The following is an 18,065-nucleotide window of genomic DNA, read 5'->3' as shown; positions in this document are numbered from 1 at the left end:
GGCTAAACTACACTCTTTTCAATATGTGATTTAGGGTAACGCATTTTATTCTTATCATATATCTGTTTGCTATTCATTTCCTCCTAATAAAAGCCTAGACAGAGAAATGCAGTGCAGGAAAATTGTTTCTCAGCAGCCTCCACCGGTGTCTGAGAAAAATCGTCCTACATAAAAATTGATTAGGTTATTTACCCTCCACGTGTGCGCTTCTTTGGGTTGGTCTGACTTCTGCCATCTGATTGGACACACCTTCCAAATAGTTCACGCCTACTGCGTCCCAGCCTTGCCACTGGGCGGGGTCGAACCCAGCATTCGCTTTCATTGGCCCACACTGAGAAACTTAACAACTCTAGTCCGGCATGGGTCGAGCGGTATAAATACAGTGTCTTGGTGCAAGATGAGCACCGACACCCGACAGACTTTCCTTCGTTCATCTTCCATCGTATGAACATAGCCATAAGGATGCTGCAGCAAGCCCTCAAAGTGTCCGGTCGCAGTGCGTCCCCGCTGATCAAGTGGATGGAGAAGTGGGCTGAGAGCACAGCTGGCCTGAAGAAGACCGAGGCGGCGCACGGGATGAAAACCCTAAAGGAGATGCCGGGTCCCACCGTCGCCAAATTTGCCTGGGACCTCTTCGCCAAACGGGGACTGTCCCGCCTCCACGAGCTGCAGGTAAATTATTTTGTTGACTTGTTGATCTTTTCTTTTTAATCATTACTTTTTAGCCAGACACTGATGTAAATGTATGAAATTGGTGTTTTATAATTTATTATACTTAGTGCTTATGGGTTTGTCTTTTTAACAGCAAAGCCATAGTAATGAATGTTTCATTAGGAGATTTATATGGTCTTCACATTGTTTCTTGGAATAGATAGGTTATTACATTGCTGTTGGGTATGGCATAGCCTATGCAGAGTCACCAGAAAACGCTAACATCCGGTTTTCAGGGGTACAGTATTTTCAACCTAACTTCTGTTTCCCCTGAAAAACGAAAGTGGTAACTCAGCTTAGCCATCTTTCTACACCTACTCCATTAGGTTAGATATGGCATGGTGCTATAGAGAAGGGCAGGCTTGAGGCTTGCCCTCCCTCAGTCAGCCAAGGCCATGAACAGTGTCAGACTGGCAGACCCTGTCACTGGCTCTTACATGTACTGTATAACCTAACCATCAGTGTGTAATGTAATTGTCCAGCAATTAAAAAGCTATGCAGGGACCAACAAAAGCTACCTAAATGTACCAGACATGTAGTTGCGAATGTATAGGCTATGTAAGACAAGTGGTTCATTGAGCAGGAAAGTGCCTTGGGCAACTCAGGCACGTTCCTGTGCTTTGGGGGTGTCTGCTGGCTCATAGGGGTAGATGGGGAGCATAAGGAGCAAGAAGGCAAGCTTTATATCACATACTGACCATAGGGCAGCTGCCAAAACTTTGAACATTGTACAGATTTTGGCCATAAACTTTACATCAAGCAGCTTTAGCTTTAGTCTGCTCACAACATGTTGATGTTCCATCCATAGAAATAGATTCATTCTATGGACAGTTCTATCTCTAGTGAATCATGCAATCTATATGCGTTGTGTGCTAATGTATTGTCCTCTCCCAGCTTGAGGGTGTGAAGCGCTACGGGCCAATGTGGAAGGCCAGCTTCGGTCCCATCCTGACAGTGCACGTGGCCGAACCAGCCCTGATAGAGCAGGTGCTGAGGCAGGAGGGCCAGACCCCCATTCGCTCTGACCTCTCCTCTTGGAAGGACTATAGGAAACAACGAGGCCACGGCTACGGACTGCTCACAGCGTGAGTACCATTCCTCTCCTCTGCTGTTTTCCTCCCATGCTGTCCCCCTCCCCTCTACTCCGTTGCCCTTGCCTCCTCTCTCCTATCCCTTTCCCTCCCCTATCGCCATATTCCTTTCTCTCATCACCACACCTCTCCTCTTCCCCCCTCCCCTCTCCTCTTCTCTCTGTCTTTACCACACCCTCAGACAGCCACAGTCATCACCATTGGACACTGTTAAACTTGACATCTGGCATCTGTTTTTATGGGTGTCCCATATTTAATCATATCACTGTAGCAGCCTAATTATCTTTGTGACAGTGTCTGACTGTGTGATCTTACTCAATGAGTTGTCACGCTGATTTAAGCTGTTCTGACGTCAGGGTGACGTGCTGTTCACAGGAAACAGGAAATATTAACAGAGATGAAACAAAGACTCTAGACAAAGGAATAATTGGCCTAGCGGCCGTACAGACAGTGAGTCATCCCTCGATCTATGATGGGTTATTATTACCTATGGGTTATTACCTAATCACCAGGAATATGAAAATACTATCTCAAATTAATTCAAGCTTTATTTATACAGCACATTTCAGTCATGGAATGCAACACAATGTGCTTTACAGGAAAAAAACTAATAAAACCATGAAAATACAGGCTGAAATATTTACTACACAACAAACACAAGATTAAAAAAACAAAAGAATGACACAAACTGAACAATTACAGTTCCATAATGTAGCCTACAGTACAGTTGGCCCAGCCTGTATAAAACATGTACATTATTGATGTTTGTTGGTGTGCAAACTCATTTTATGGCATTATTTTCTGTTTACCTTACTCTCTTCAGTGAGGGGGAGGAGTGGCAGGCGGTGCGGAGTCTCCTGGGGAAGCACATGCTACGTCCGAAGGCGGTGGAGGCCTATGATGCGACTCTAAACGGCGTGGTAGATGACCTCATCACTAAGCTCCGCCTCCGCAGGCGCCAGGACCCCCGCGGCCTCGTTCCGGACATCGGCAGCGAGTTCTACCGCTTCGGCCTCGAAGGTAAGGCCTATTTACATTCACTGTGGTGTGCCCCTGAGGCCTGCTTTTACTCAACTCTGTTTCTTTGTTGATGTTTTTAAACGGTGGTGTATGAGGTTAGCATCTGTGGTCAGGTGCCTGTAATAAGAGACAAAATCAGGAAGGAGCTTTATCATTGTCATTCTATTGTATCAATGTCAATTAGCATTGTAGGTTGCTAGTTTAGTCTATTACCATAACCTACTCGAGTATGTTACTCTGACAAGTCTATAATAGTCTTGATTGGATCTGTATTACAGAGGGAAAACACAAAGCCCTTCTGGAAAGCCTTTCAAACCCTTCTCCCCTTACCCTCTGCCTGTCTTCCCCTCTGCAGGGATTTCCTCAATCTTGTTCGAGTCCAGGATTGGTTGTCTAGACCCTGTGGTTCCCATGGAGACAGAACGTTTCATTCAGTCCATTAACACCATGTTTGTCATGACGCTCCTCACCATGGCTATGCCCGCCTGGTTACACCAGTTGTTCCCCAAGCCCTGGGACACTTTCTGCCAGTGCTGGGACTACATGTTCCAATTTGGTGAGCTGCCATCTTGGATAGCCTCATACTTTTATTTATTTTATTTCACCTTTATTTAACCAGGTAGGCAAGTTGAGAACAAGTTCTCATTTACAATTGCGACCTGGCCAAGATAAAGCAAAGCAGTTCGACACATACAACAACACAGAGTTACACATGGAGTAGAACAAACATACAGTCAATAACACAGTAGAAAAATAAGTCTATATAAAATGTGAGCAAATGAGGTGAGATAAGGGAGGTAAAGGCAAAAAAAAGGCCATGGTGGCGAGGTAAATACAATATAGCAAGTAAATCACTGGAATGGTAGATTTGCAGTGGAAGAATGTGCAAAGTAGAAATAAGTATTAATAATAATACTTGCTCCACCTTGGTTTAATTCCGTGGACTTCTTTAATCCATGCTACCTGACTGACCTACTGCTTTATTATTAGTTGCCCCCAGTGTTAGTTTCTCCCAACGGATAGATTTCTAGTAACTTATAGTAACTATAAATAGTTCCCATTGAACAGAACCCATAGTGTGTGGTCTCCTTCCATTCATTACCTGTAATCCCCGTAGTAAGCGTTCCCAGAGGTCTATTTTTTTCCTCTTCAAGCTATACGGATCCCTTAAATCTGACTAGAGCTCTTTCAGACCTGGGTTCAAATACTATTTGAAATCATTTCAAATACTAGCTAGAATTGATTGAGCTTGCCTGGTGTTATGGAACCAATAGAATTGTCGCAATACTGCACACCTAGCCCATCTGGTACTCCAGGCGGGCTAAAGCAAACGCTGAAAGTATTTGAAAGGTTTCAAATAGTATTTGAACTCAGGTCTGACTGAGCTCCTTCATTCTGATCTTGACCCCTGATCTATCTCATTGCAGCAAAAGGTCACATTGACCAGCGTCTGATGGAGGAAGCGGAGAAGGTGGCGCGGGGAGAGAAAGTGGAGGGGCGATATCTGACTTACTTTCTGACCCGCACGGGGCTGCCTATGAAGACGGTGTACAGCAATGTCACTGAGCTGCTCCTGGCTGGGGTGGACACGGTGAGGAACATCTCTCCTTCCTCTCTCATCTCTCTCACCTCTGTCCTCATCGCTCTATCTTTGACCTAGTGCTTTAATATTTGTTTTTAACATATCCAATAGCCAAACGTCTCCATTCCCCCTCACTCCTAGTCACAGCGTACTTCCTCTTCTTAATCTCCCTCTCTGTATGTTTAGTCTGATCCCATACAGTCAGGCTTAGCTGTAGAGAGCTCACTATCCTCTCCATCCACTGCTGTGGTGTTCTTATGGTGAATGATTTTACAGTTGTACTGATCTGCTGTGTCCTGTGTGTGTTCAGATCTCCAGCACCATGTCCTGGTCCCTTTACGAGCTGTCTCGGCACACCGAGGTTCAGGCCTCGCTGCGGGAGGAGGTATTGGCTGTAATGGGGGGTCGGAGGGTGCCTGGGGCTGCAGACGTGGCTCGCATGCCCCTCATGAAGGCTGTGGTCAAGGAAGTTCTCAGGTAAAAATCTAATTTATTTATATAGCCCTTTTTACATCAGCTGATATATCAAAGTGCTGAACAGAAACCCAGCCTAAAACCTCAAACAGCAAGCAATGCAGGTGTAGAAGCACTGGCTAGGAAAAACTCCCTAGAAAGGCCAAAACCTAGGAAGAAACCTAGAGAGGAACCAGGCTATGAGGGGTGGCCAGTCCTCTTCTGGCTGTGCCAGGTGGAGATTATAACAGAACATGGCCAAGATGTTCAAATGTTCATAAATGACCAGCATGGTCAAATAATAGTAATCACAGTGAACAGGTCAGGGTTCCATAGCCGCAGGCAGAATAGTTGAAACTGGAGCAGCAGTACGGCCCAGTGGACTGGGGACAACAAGGAGTCATCATGCCAGGTAGTCCTGAGGCATGGTCCTAGAGCTCAGGTCCTACGAGAGAGAGAGAATTAGAGAGCATGCTTAAATTCACACAGGACACCGGATAAGACAGGAGAAATACTCCAGATATAACAGACTGACCCTAGCCCCCCGACACATAAACTATTGCAGCATAAATATGATGAATGATATTTTTTTTTATTGAACTAGGCAAGTCAGTTAAGAACAAATTCTTATTTACAATGACAGCCTACCGGGGAACAGTGGGTTTAACTGCCTTGTTCAGGAGCAGAACGACCGATTTTTACCTTGTCAGCTCGGGGATTCGATACAGCAACCTTTTGGTTACTGGCCCAACGCTCTAACCACTAGGCTACCTGCCGCCCCAAAATAATAATAGTAATGATATAGGTTTGGATTTATATAGCACTATTCCAACTGCTCATAGCTCCTCGTTATATAATTAAGGGAAGTTCATTTCATCCACTACCAATTGGTGTGAACTATGTACCCTTGATTCAATCAACTACTACAACCAATCGATCAGTCATTAGACTGATCAGTCACACTGACATTGTTGTGTTTTGGCTTCTCCAGACTTTATCCTGTTATTCCGGCCAATGCCAGGGTCATCGCTGACAAAGACATCCAGGTCGGAGGCTACCTCCTCCCCAAAAACGTAGGTGTTGACGTGATGTTGAGTGCTTATTTTTCAGCACTTTTACAGCAATCTGGTGTAATATGGTGTAATATTCATGTGTAAAGGCAAATGTGCAGTATCTCACGATTCTATCCTATCCAGACTCTGATCACCCTCTGCCACTTTGCCACATCCCGGAATGCATCATTTTTCCCGAACCCAAATGCCTTCCAGCCCCAACGCTGGCTGAACCGGGAAGAAGGCCACCACCCCTATGCCTCAGTGCCCTTTGGTGTGGGCAAACGCAGCTGCATTGGCCGCCGCATCGCAGAACTGGAGGTCTACCTGGCACTTGCACGAGTGAGTTGATTTTTGGTCACTTTTACATCGAGGCTTTGGCAGAAAGTGTCTCATAAAATTAAATTCATTTTCATAGCATTTTGAGTCCCAGTACATACAGTCGTGACTGAAATTATTGGCACCCTTGATAAAGATGAGAAACTATAAGATAACACAAATATTGAGCTATGTTGTACACTACATTTTTTGGGAACATTTTATTATTTAATGAGATTTTGTTTAACAAGTAATACATTTTCCTCTCTAGTGTAAGATCCCTCCCAATGTGTTCTCCAATCTCATATAACATTTTACAAAAAGGCTCAGTGCTGTTATCTTCGCAAGGGGAGGGTGCCAGAGTATTAAGGGAAAAAAACATCTGAGTAATTGTATTGTATCACCCCCAAAAATGTGCATACGATATAGCTCAGTATTTGGATTTTTTTATTTTATACAGTCCTTTTCTCATCTTTATCAAGGGTGCCAATCATTTCGGTTGTGACTGTATACTGTGTTTTTATCCTTGTAATAGACTTCCGTTCTTCTAAGTACTGTTCATGTGAGGGGTGCCCTCTAATTTTCTCAACCCCTCTCCTGGTCCCCTCAGATTCTGATGCAGTTTGATGTGAAGCCCGATCCAGAAGGCAGTGGTGCAGCAGTCAAACCCATGACCCGGACACTGCTGGTGCCAGAGAGTGAGATCAACCTGCAGTTTATTGAAAGATGAGTCGATGACCTGCTGAACACTAGCTATGTGTATTTGACTGTGACTGACAATCCATGTCTCTCAGAGTGAGACAGTTGGGAGCACTGGGAAAAGCATTGCGAAAGAGGGCCCGACTGAATTTGCAGGCCTAAACCCATAGACCAGCCCCTCAGATCTCAAGCCCAGTTGGTTTGGGCTGGCCTGGGTCTGAGTTGATACAGCAGCTGAATGAGGGGCTAATAGAGGTCTTTGTTTGAAAACCTTTCTCTCTGTATATGAACAGTAGTAGTTGCATTTCCAGTGAACTGAAACTCACTTCCCACATTTTTTGCACAAGGAGGCTAGGAGATGGTGAAGGGAGGGTATGGCAATATTTCAAGTGCATTAGAGCCTATCTTGAAACGTATCTACATGCAGAGTGAAATGCATAGAACTTGAAACTTTTGACTGAAACTTGAAAAGTGCATCAGGAGAAATTATGTGACATAGTACTATAAAGCTGCAATCAGCAGTAGAAACTATAACAAACTGTGCCTCGCCCCTGTTCTGCTAAAAAGCTGAGGGATGGGTCTGGAGAAATGTAACCACTTAAAAATTCATAGACAAAGCTATGGATGATAGGACTGACCATCCATGATATCAAAATTATAGTTTTAACCATGTTTTGAGGCCATGTAGTGTTTGTTTATATTTACTTTGTTTCTAAACATTGGAGTAAAACAAGCTTGTATTTTGGGTTCTGATGGGGTACGACAGTTGAACTAAGCTCATGAAGCATTTATAAGTTACATTCTTCAAGAATCAGTGGGTACATATCATTAATTGATAAGTAAAAAAACTGCTGATTTTCCCCTTTAATGACAAGTGATTTTCCTTCTCAATATCAGGTTGATCCCTCTTTTCACCACTTAAAGATGCATTATAAAGGTTTTGTATAATTTCAGCCAGTAGTTTTGAAAGTAGCACTCAAAGCCACAACGGGCCCTGAAAATTGTGCACAATTGTGTACAACGTCATCCATTTCGTATGAAATGTTACGTCCTGCAATATATATATTTTTTTACAAATCTGCAATTCGTATGATATGTTACGAATTTGTAAGTGCTTAAGATCCAGTTCAATCTCTTTAAACTTTCTGCTTTATTCAATAATGCTCATGAATACAATCACTTATACTTACTTGTGGTTTAGATTGTAGCCAATGGTATTACCAGTTGCCAATGGTATTACCAAAGGAATCTGATTAACTACATATGTTCCTCTCACCTAACTAGACATCAATTGCTATTTGCCTGTAAGAATCCTGACCATAGCATGTAATGCAAAACGAATATGGACTGCGACGTTGTAACTCATTCCTTAGCTAAGACAAATGGAAAGTACGGTGGCAGGTAGCCTAGCAGTTAAGAGCGTTGGGCCAGTAACCCAAAGGGTGCTGGTTCGATTCCCGAGATGACTAGGTGAACAATCTGCCAATGTGCCCTTGAGCAAGGCACTTAACCCTAATTGCTCCTGTAAGGCGCTCTGGATAAGAGTGTCTGCTAAATTACTCAAATGAAAATGTAAAATGAAAGCAACTTAACCCTATCTAATTTAAAATTGCATTGGCATCTCAGTTGCATTTAATAATGTTTAGGCATTGCTGATGAAGGTTCTATAAAATGCTTAGAAATGTGTCATGTACTACCTTTTAGAAGAGTGTTATTGAATAATTATTATTTTGGTCAAAACTATGATGCTCCTATCAGGATGGTGCTCATTTGGTGCTTATATGGTGCTCATTAAAATCTTAATAAAAAATGGCAGCTGGTGGGACTAGCATGGTGTACCATATCCTCCCACCTGGGTTACTCTGTTTAAAGACACTTTGTCTTTTTAAGTATTTTGAACTTTTATGAAGTCCCAAACTATTTAGCTAATGTGTGGTGTCTGTACCTCTTACGTCTAAAACAAATTGTGTTACCAGTTTTTCTTCATCTAGAACCTTATGTGACTTGTATGATGTGGTGCTTCTTTCTCTGTTGGAATAACACATTGTGGAAAATTGTTTTAACAATATGGAACTATTTTACTTTTCTATTTGTTTTCTAATAAAAAAATCAAATGTATTCATGGTCTTCTTTTTCTGTTCTAGAAATGTCAATATTATAATACCTTGCGGCATCGTTTGTTTTCCTGTAAGGCATTAGTGATGGGGGGGGAATCAATACAGTTACATATTGCTATATTATTTTTTGGCGATATTATAATGATATTTGAAGTATTGAGTTGTATAAGAATATATATACAGTGGTATATAACTTGTTGTTAACTTATTTTTCAACCACTCCACACATTTCTTGTTAACAAACTATAGTTTTGGCAAGTCGTTTAGGACATCTACTTTGTGCATGACACAAGTAATTTTTTCAACAATTGTTTACAGACAGATTATTTAACTTATAATTCACTGTATCACAATTCCAGTGGGTCAGAAGTTTACATACACTAAGTTGACTGTGCCTTTAAACAGCTTGGAAAATTCCAGAAAATTATGTCACGGCTTTAGAAGCTTCTAATAGCCTAATTTACATAATTTGAGTCAATTGGAGGTGTACCTGTGGATGTACACTGCTCAAAAAAATAAAGGGAACACTAAAATAACACATCCTAGATCTGAATGAATGAAATATTCTTATTAAATACTTTTTTTCTTTACATAGTTGAATGTGCTGACAACAAAATCACACAAAAATTATCAATGGAAATCAAATTTATCAACCCATGGAGGTCTGGATTTGGAGTCACACTCAAAATTAAAGTGGAAAACCACACTACAGGCTGATCCAACTTTGATGTAATGTCCTTAAAACAAGTCAAAATGAGGCTCAGTAGTGTGTGGCCTCCACGTGCCTGTATGACCTCCCTACAACGCCTGGGCATGCTCCTGATGAGGTGGCGGATGGTCTCCTGAGGGATCTCCTCCCAGACCTGGACTAAAGCATCCGCCAACTCCTGGACAGTCTGTGGTGCAACGTGGCGTTGGTGGATGGAGCGAGACATGAATTCCCAGATGTGCTCAATTGGATTCAGGTCTGGGGAATGGGCGGGCCAGTCCATAGCATCAATACCTTCTTTTTGCAGGAACTGCTGACACACTCCAGCCACATGAGGTCTAGCATTGTCGTGCATTAGGAGGAACCCAGGGCCAACCGCACCAGCATATGGTCTCACAAGGGGTCTGAGGATCTCATCTCGGTACCTAATGGCAGTCAGGCTACCTCTGGCGAGCACATGGAGGGCTGTGCGGCCCCCCAAAGAAATGCCACCCCACACCATGACTGACCCACCGACAAACCGGTCATGCTGGAGGATGTTGCAGGCAGCAGAACGTTCTCCACGGCGTCTCCAGACTCTGTCACATGTGCTCATGTGCTCAGTGTGAACCTGCTTTCATCTGTGAAGAGCACAGGGCGCCAGTGGCGAATTTGCCAATCTTGGTGTTCTCTGGCAAATGCCAAACGTCCTGCACGGTGTTGGGCTGTAAGCACAATCCCCACCTGTGGACGTCGGGCCCTCATACCACCCTCATGGAGTCTGTTTCTGACCATTTGAGCAGACACATGCACATTTGTGGCCTGCTGGAGGTCATTTTGCAGGGCTCTGGCAGTGCTCCTCCTGATCCTCCTTGCACAAAGGCGGAGGTAGCGGTCCTGCTGCTGGGTTGTTGCCCTCCTACGGCCTCCTCCACGTCTCCTGATGTACTGGCCTGTCTCCTGGTAGCGCCTCCATGCTCTGGACACTACGCTGACAGACACAGCAAACCTTCTTGCCACAGCTCGCATTGATGTGCCATCCTGGATGAGCTGCACTACCTGAGCCACTTGTGTGGGTTGTAGACTCCGTCTCATGCTACCACTAGAGTGAAAGCACCGCCAGCATTCAAAAGTGACCAAAACATCAGCCAGGAAGCATAGGAACTGAGAAGTGGTCTGTGGGCACCACCTGCAGAACCACTCCTTTATTGGGGGTGTCTTGCTAATTGCCTATAATTTCCACCTGTTGTCTATTCCATTTGCACAACAGCATGTGAAATTTATTGTCAATCAGTGTTGCTTCCTAAGTGGACAGTTTGATTTCACAGAAGTGTGATTGACTTGGAGTTACATTGTGTTGTTTAAGTGTTCCCTTTATTTTTTTGAGCAGTGTATTTCAAGAACTACCTTCAAACTCAGTGCCTCTTTGCTTGACATCTGGTTCACCCTTGGGAGCAATTTCCAAACGCCTGAAGGTACCACGTTCATCTGTACGCAAGTATAAACACCATGGGACCACACAGCCGTCATACCGCTCAGGAAGGAGACGCGTTCTGTCTCCTAGAGATGAACGTACTTTGGTGCGAAAAGTGCAAATCAATCGAAAAGTGCAAATCAAGAACAACAGCAAAGGACCTTGTGAAGATGCTGGAGGAAACAGGTACAAAAGTATCTATATCCACAGTAAAACAAGTCCTATATCGACATAACTTGGAAGGCTGCTCAGCAAGGAAGAAGCCACTGCTCCATAACCTCCATAAAAAAAGCCAGACCACAGTTTGCAACTGCACATGGGGACAAAGATTGTAGTTTTACGGGGGAAATGTTGTCTGGTCTGATGAAACAAAAATAGAACTGTTTGGCCATAATGACCATCGTTATGTTTGGAGGAAAAAGGGGGACGCTTGCAAGCCGAAGAACACCATTCCAACCGTGAAGCACTGGGATGGCAGCATCATGTTGTGGGGGTGCTTTGCTGCAGGAGGGACTGGTGCACTCCACAAAATAGATGGCATCATAAGGGAAGAAAAGTATGTGGATATATTAAAGCAACATCTCAAGACATCAGTCAGGAAGTTAAAGCTTGGTCACAAATGGGTCTTCCAAATGGACAATTACCCCAAGCATACTTCCAAAGTTGTGGCAATATGGCTTAAGGACAACAAAGTCAAGATATTGGAGTGGCCATCACAAAGCCCCGACCTCAATCCTATAGAAAATTTGTGGGCAGAACTGAAAAAGTGTGTGTGAGCAAGGAGGCCTACAAACCTGACTCAGTTGCATCAGCTCTGTCAGGAGGAATGGGCCGAACTTTACCCAATTTATTATGGGAAGCTTGTGGAAGGCTACCTGAAACGTTTGACCCAAGTTAAACAATTTAAAGGCAATGCTACCAAATACTAATTGAGTGTATGTAAACTTCTGACCCACTGGGAATGTGATAAAACAAATAAAAGCTGAAATAAATCATTCTCTCTACTATTATTCTGACATTTCACATTCTTAAAACAAAGTAGTGCTCCTAACTGACCTAAGACAGGGAATTTTTACTAGGATTAAATGTCAGGAATTGTGAAAAGCTGAGTTTAAATGTATTTGGCTAAGGTGTATGTAAACTTCCGACTTCAACTGTATAATATATATTGAACAAAAATATAAATGCAACATGTAAAGTGTTGGTTTCATGAGCTGAAATAAAAGATCCCAGAAATGTTTCATACGCACAAAAATCTTCTCAAATGTTATGCACAATTTGTTTTACATCCCTGATAGTGAGTATTTCTCCTTTGCTAAAATAATCCGTCCACCTGACAGGTGTGGCATATCAATAATCTGATTAAACAGCATGATCATTACACAGGTGCATCTTGTGCTGGGGACAATAAAAAGCCACTCTAAAATGTGCAGTTTTAATCACACAACACAATGCCACAGATGTCTCAAGTTTTGAGGGAGCGTGCAATTGGCATGCTGCCACTGCAGGAATGTCAGCCAGAACTGTTGCCAAATAATTGAATGTTAATTTCTATATCATAAGCCCCCTCCAATGTCATTTTAGAGAATTTGGCAGTATGTCCAACCGGGCTCACAACCGCAGACCACGTGTAACCATGCCAGGCCAGGACCTCCACATCCTGCTTCTTCACCTGCGGGATCGGCTGAGACCAGCTACATAGACAGCTTATGAAACTTCGGGTTTGCACAACTGAAGAATATCTGTACAAACTGTCAGAAACCGTTTCAGGGAAGCTAATCTGCGTGCTCGTTGTCCTCACCAGGGTCTTGACCTGAATGCAGTTTGGCGTTGTAACCGACTTCAGTGTGCAAATGCTCACCTTCGATGGCCACTGGCATGCTGGAGAAGTGTGCTCTTCATGGATTAATCTCAGTGTCAACTGTGCAAGGCAGATGGCAGACGTGTGGGCGAGCGGCTTGCTGATGTCAACATTGTGAACAGAGTGCCCCGTGGTGGTGTGGTTATGGTATGGGCAAGCATAAGCCATTTAAATGCACAGAGATACCATGATGAGATCCTTAGGCCCATTGTCGTGCCATTCCTCCGCCGCCATCACATCCTGATTCAGTATGATAATACACAGCCCCATGTCGCATGAGGAACCAGCAAACAGGCAAAGCGTCAATACAGGACTAAGATTGAATCCTACTACACCGGCTCTGACGCTCGTTGGATGTGGCAGGGCTTGCAAACGATTACGGACTACAAAGGGAAACCCAGCCGTGAGCTGCCCAGTGACGTCAGACGAGCTACAGTAAATGCCTTTTATGCTTGCTTCGAGGCAAGCAACGCTGAACCATGCATGAGAGCACCAGCTGTTCCGGACGACTATGTGATCACGCTCTTTGTAGCCGATGTGAGCAAGACCTTTAAACAGGTCAACATTCAGAAGGCCGCGGGCCAGATGGATTACCAGGACATGTACGTAGAGCATGCACGGATCAACTGTCAAGTGTCTTCACTGACATTTTCAACCTCTACCTGACTGAGTCTGTAATACCTACATGTTTCAAGCAGACGACCATAGTCCTTGTGCTGAAGGAAATGAAGGTAACCTGCCTAAATGACTACCGCCCCATAGCACGACGGTATCCATGAAGTGCTTTGAAAGGCTGGTCATGACTCACATCAACACCATCATCCCGGAAACCCTAGACCCACTCCAAATTCGCATACCACCCCAACAGATCCACAGATGACGCAATCTCAATCGCACTCCACACCGCCCTTTCCCACCTGGACAAAAGGAACACCTATGTGAGAATGCTGTTCATTGACTACAGCTCAGTGTTCAACACCATAGTGCCCTCAAAGCTCATCACTAAGCTAAGGACAACAACCTCTCCCTCAATGTGAGCAAAACAAAGGAGCTGATCATGGACTACAGGAGGGCCGAACATTAACATCGACAGGGCTGTAGTGGAGCGGGTGAGAGTTTCAAGATCCTTGGTGTCCACATCACTAACAAACTTGCATGGTCCAAACACACCAAGACACTCATGAAGAGGGCACGATAACACATTTTTCCTCTCAGGAGACTGAAAAGATTTTGCATAGGTCCCCAGATCCTCAAAAAGTTCTACAGCTGCTCCATTGAGAGCATCCTGACCAGTTGCATCACAGCCTGGTATGGCAACTGCTCGGCATCCAACCGTAAGGTGCTACAGAGGGTAGTGCATACATCCCAGTACATCACTGAGGCCAACCTTCCTGTCATCCAGGACCTATATACTCGGCGGTTTCAGAGGAAGGCCCAAAAAATGGTCAAAGATTCCAGTCACCCAAGTCATAGACTGTTCTCTCTGCTACCGCACGGCAAGCGGTACCGGAGCGCCAAGTCTAGGTCCAAAAGGCTCCTTAACAGCTTCTACCCCCAAGCCATAAGACTGCTGAACAATTAATAAAATGGCCACCCGGACTATTTACTTTGACACCGCCCTAATTGTTTTTACACTGCTGCTACTCGCTGTTTATTGTCTATGCATAGTCATTGTCTCCCTACCTACATGTACAAATTACCTCGACTAACCTGTACCCCCCGAACATTGACTCAGTACCGGTACCCCCTGTATATAGTCTCATTATTGTTATGTTGATTGTGTTACTTTTTTTTGTTTTACTTTAGTTCATTTAGTAAAGTTTATTTTCTTGAACTGCATTGTTGGTTAAGGGCTTATAAGTAAGCATTTCACGTTAAGGTCTACTACACCTGTTGTATTCGGCTCATGTGACAAATAAAATTGGATTTGATTTGAAGGGTCTGAGGTCCTGGAAGCTGGAAATGTCCCAGTTCTTTCATGGCCTGCATACTCACCAGACATGTCACCTATCGAGCATGTTTGGGATGCTCTGGATCAACGTGTACGGCAGCGTGTTCCAGTTCCCGCTAATATCCAGAAACTTCGCACAGCCATTGAAGAGGAGTGGGACAACATTTTACAGGCCACAATCAACAGCCTGATCAACTCTATGCAAATGAGATGTGTCACGCTGCATGAGGCAAACAGTGGTCACACCAGATACTGACTGGTTTTCTGATCCACGCCCCTACCTTTTTTGTAAGGTATCTGTGACCGACAGATCCCTATCTGTATTCCCAGTCATGTGAAATCCATAGATTAGGGCCTAATTAATTTATTTCAATTGACCGATGTCCCTATATGAACAGTAACTCACTAACTCATCTTTGAAACTGTTGCATCTTGCATTTATATTTTTGTTCAGTGTATATATAATTATTTTGCTACTGTAGGTAGCGCTAGCTATCGTTAGTCGGCAGTACCTGCATTAACATTCAGCTAATTTTCATCCTATAGCTTGTTCTTCATCTCAATAGTTAGCCTACGTGTTTTCAGCATTTTTATTTCCCTGACTGATCAAAACTTGTTTTCTCATGCTCTCTCTTGACTCTCTGCAGAACACATATAGTGAGCAGTATGTTTGGAACATCAAATCTCAATAAAATTGCAGTATCGTATCACAATACATATAGAATCATGAGAATCGCAATACATATCGTATCGGAACATAATTATCGCGAGAATATTGTATTGTGAGGTCCCTGGCAATTCCCAGCCGTATAAGACATTGTAACCTAGTTTCTGGTTCGAGCTTGTCCGTGGCTCAAACCAATGTACTAATATTTAGACATGAAGGCAGGTGGTTCTGAGAATGCCGTTGCTGAGTATCGCTGTTCCTGTGGGATGTGTCTGTGGGGACATTGTGCTACCGTACATTGGTGCTAAGTTTGCAGGTCAACAGTTTGCATAACATAACCACTCCACCCCCAATTACATTCTGGATGAGAGAGTGAGGGTTTTGTACATAACCCTGACTGTCCAAAATGCCCAAATCACACTGGAACAAAGGTTGAGACAGACAGGAAGCAACCCTCTAGATTATAAATTATGTAAAAGAGTACACTGCAGTGGTAGGCCTACTCATTAGTAGGATGTTATTTTGATGGGTATGCCTCTATTTCTGAGTAAAATACCAACCACACTTCCTTCAATTAATCATGCTTCAGTCTCCAAAATGTTCTGGCCATGAACAGAACAATGCATTTCCAACATAGCTTTAAACATATGTTGCATTTTATAGTATTATACATGCATAGGCCTACAATAAATGAAGCCCGCCTAAGTGGTGGACTAAAATACTGGAGGAAAAACATCCATAGCCAGTCAGAGCTGAATTTTTCCCAAAAAGGTTAATGATTAATAGACTCCATTTCTCTTATTTCACCCTCTGCCTGGCAGAGGCAGTAACAGAGGTAGGGGCCTTAGGTGGCCTGAGACCAGACCAGGTCAATGCTGGACTTTAGCAGGTGACTGTAAGCAGTGGGTCTGTGCCTTTCAGTGCCTATACGGACTCAGTCTAGTCTGCCTAATTTCTGTTGTCTGGTAAACAGACAACACGTAACAGGGTGTGTTGAAGGGGATGTGGAGTTAGGGTACATTAGGAGGGTATGTTATGTGATTGTATAGGTGAAAAGTGAATGGCGAAAGTTGAAATAGATAACACAAATTATAGATTATATTGATTGATTTAGCTTTTTCAGAATTGCTCAATCCATTAGTGTGATTGTACTTCTTAATTTCGAAAATAATGTAGTCTATTATAGTCTTGTGAATTCAAACCATAGAGATGTATAGAGGACCCTAGCACCCAAAATCCTGTTTTAACATAGGCACTGGCATTGAGGACTTTCACCATTTTGAAATAATCAACTGGGTGGGACTTCCTATGGGTTAAGGAAGGATCACATAATTCCATCCAGGTCATCAGGAGGATCAACCAATGAATTATACCTGTGAGCAAACATTCCATAACTGCAAGTGGCAGTAAATCACCAACCTTGGCTTTACCTGTTCAAATAACACACAGTGGCAGTATGTATCCTTTCAGTTTGTTTAGTCATAGAAGTAGCTAGTAGAAGAATGAAATTGACTACTTAAAAATGGAGATGACTCTGCCCGTACTCTCACAGACGCCATAATGTGACAGATACAACGTTGCGATCTCTATACATCTATATCAGCGTTTCCCAAACTCGGTCCTCGGAACCCCAAGTGGTGTACGTTTTGGTTTTTGCCCTAACACTACACAGCTGATTCAAATTATCAAAGCTTGAGGATTAGTTGATTATTTGAATCAGCTGTGTCGTGCAAGGGTATCCCTGATCTAGATGATTCAAACAAAACGTCTTGTGCAATGACTGTAAAAAGAAAGGTGTCTTGCAGCACCATCTGTTGGTAAAATATTTGACTAAACCAGGTCATCATTAATTGCACATTTCCTAAGAGTTCACATGCTGGAACTACACAGCATTTATTTTTATCTCACATAGAGAATTATGTTGAAATAAAGCGCAAGCATTTTGGGGTCAACCACCTGGCTACATGTCAACAAGCATTCCATACTCCAGCCCTGTTATGAAGCGAGATGGTGGATGATGGTTGGAAAAGCGCGCTTGTTTGAAATGGAAAAGCTTTTCGGTAGCTTTTGATAAAGGAGAATATCAAGACGAAGCAGCTGCTTTATAAGTGGGATGCACTGTTGAGCGCTACATCCCGAAGGGTTCGTGCTGATTGTACAGAGATTGTGACAGCCGGTTAAATGGCATCCCTTGAAAAGGCAAGAATAAGATGTATGTCAGGAGAAGTGCAGTATTATCATAAGGAGACGTATACTTGGAATACGGAGGAAGAATGGAGGGAAAAAGAGAGGCAGAGGAGGTCTGAGAGAAAGAGGGAGGAAGATGGCGGGAAAAGGGAGATGGTTTGTTAAAGAAGAATGGTAGAAAGTGTAAGCAGAGT

At 43.4% G+C, this 18,065-nt stretch overlaps 1 protein-coding gene across 1 annotated transcript; it reads left to right on the top strand.

The window, feature by feature from the left end:
- The first annotated feature begins 417 nt into the window (after positions 1–417).
- Positions 418–7,570, top strand: LOC120064579 (25-hydroxyvitamin D-1 alpha hydroxylase, mitochondrial). Its single transcript, XM_039015170.1, has 9 exons — positions 418–672; positions 1,606–1,796; positions 2,626–2,822; positions 3,178–3,378; positions 4,250–4,413; positions 4,715–4,881; positions 5,849–5,930; positions 6,054–6,251; positions 6,838–7,570. Exons 1-9 carry the CDS (start codon positions 445–447, stop codon positions 6,955–6,957), a joined length of 1,548 nt encoding a protein of 515 aa, XP_038871098.1. The 5' UTR covers positions 418–444; the 3' UTR covers positions 6,958–7,570.
- The last annotated feature ends 10,495 nt before the right edge of the window (positions 7,571–18,065 follow it).

This window comes from Salvelinus namaycush, chromosome 20, assembly GCF_016432855.1.
Source record: "Salvelinus namaycush isolate Seneca chromosome 20, SaNama_1.0, whole genome shotgun sequence".
In the NCBI taxonomy this organism is placed as follows: domain Eukaryota; kingdom Metazoa; phylum Chordata; class Actinopteri; order Salmoniformes; family Salmonidae; genus Salvelinus; species Salvelinus namaycush.
Note: the sequence above shows the minus strand (reverse complement) of the source record. Positions and strands in the feature narration are given on the sequence as shown.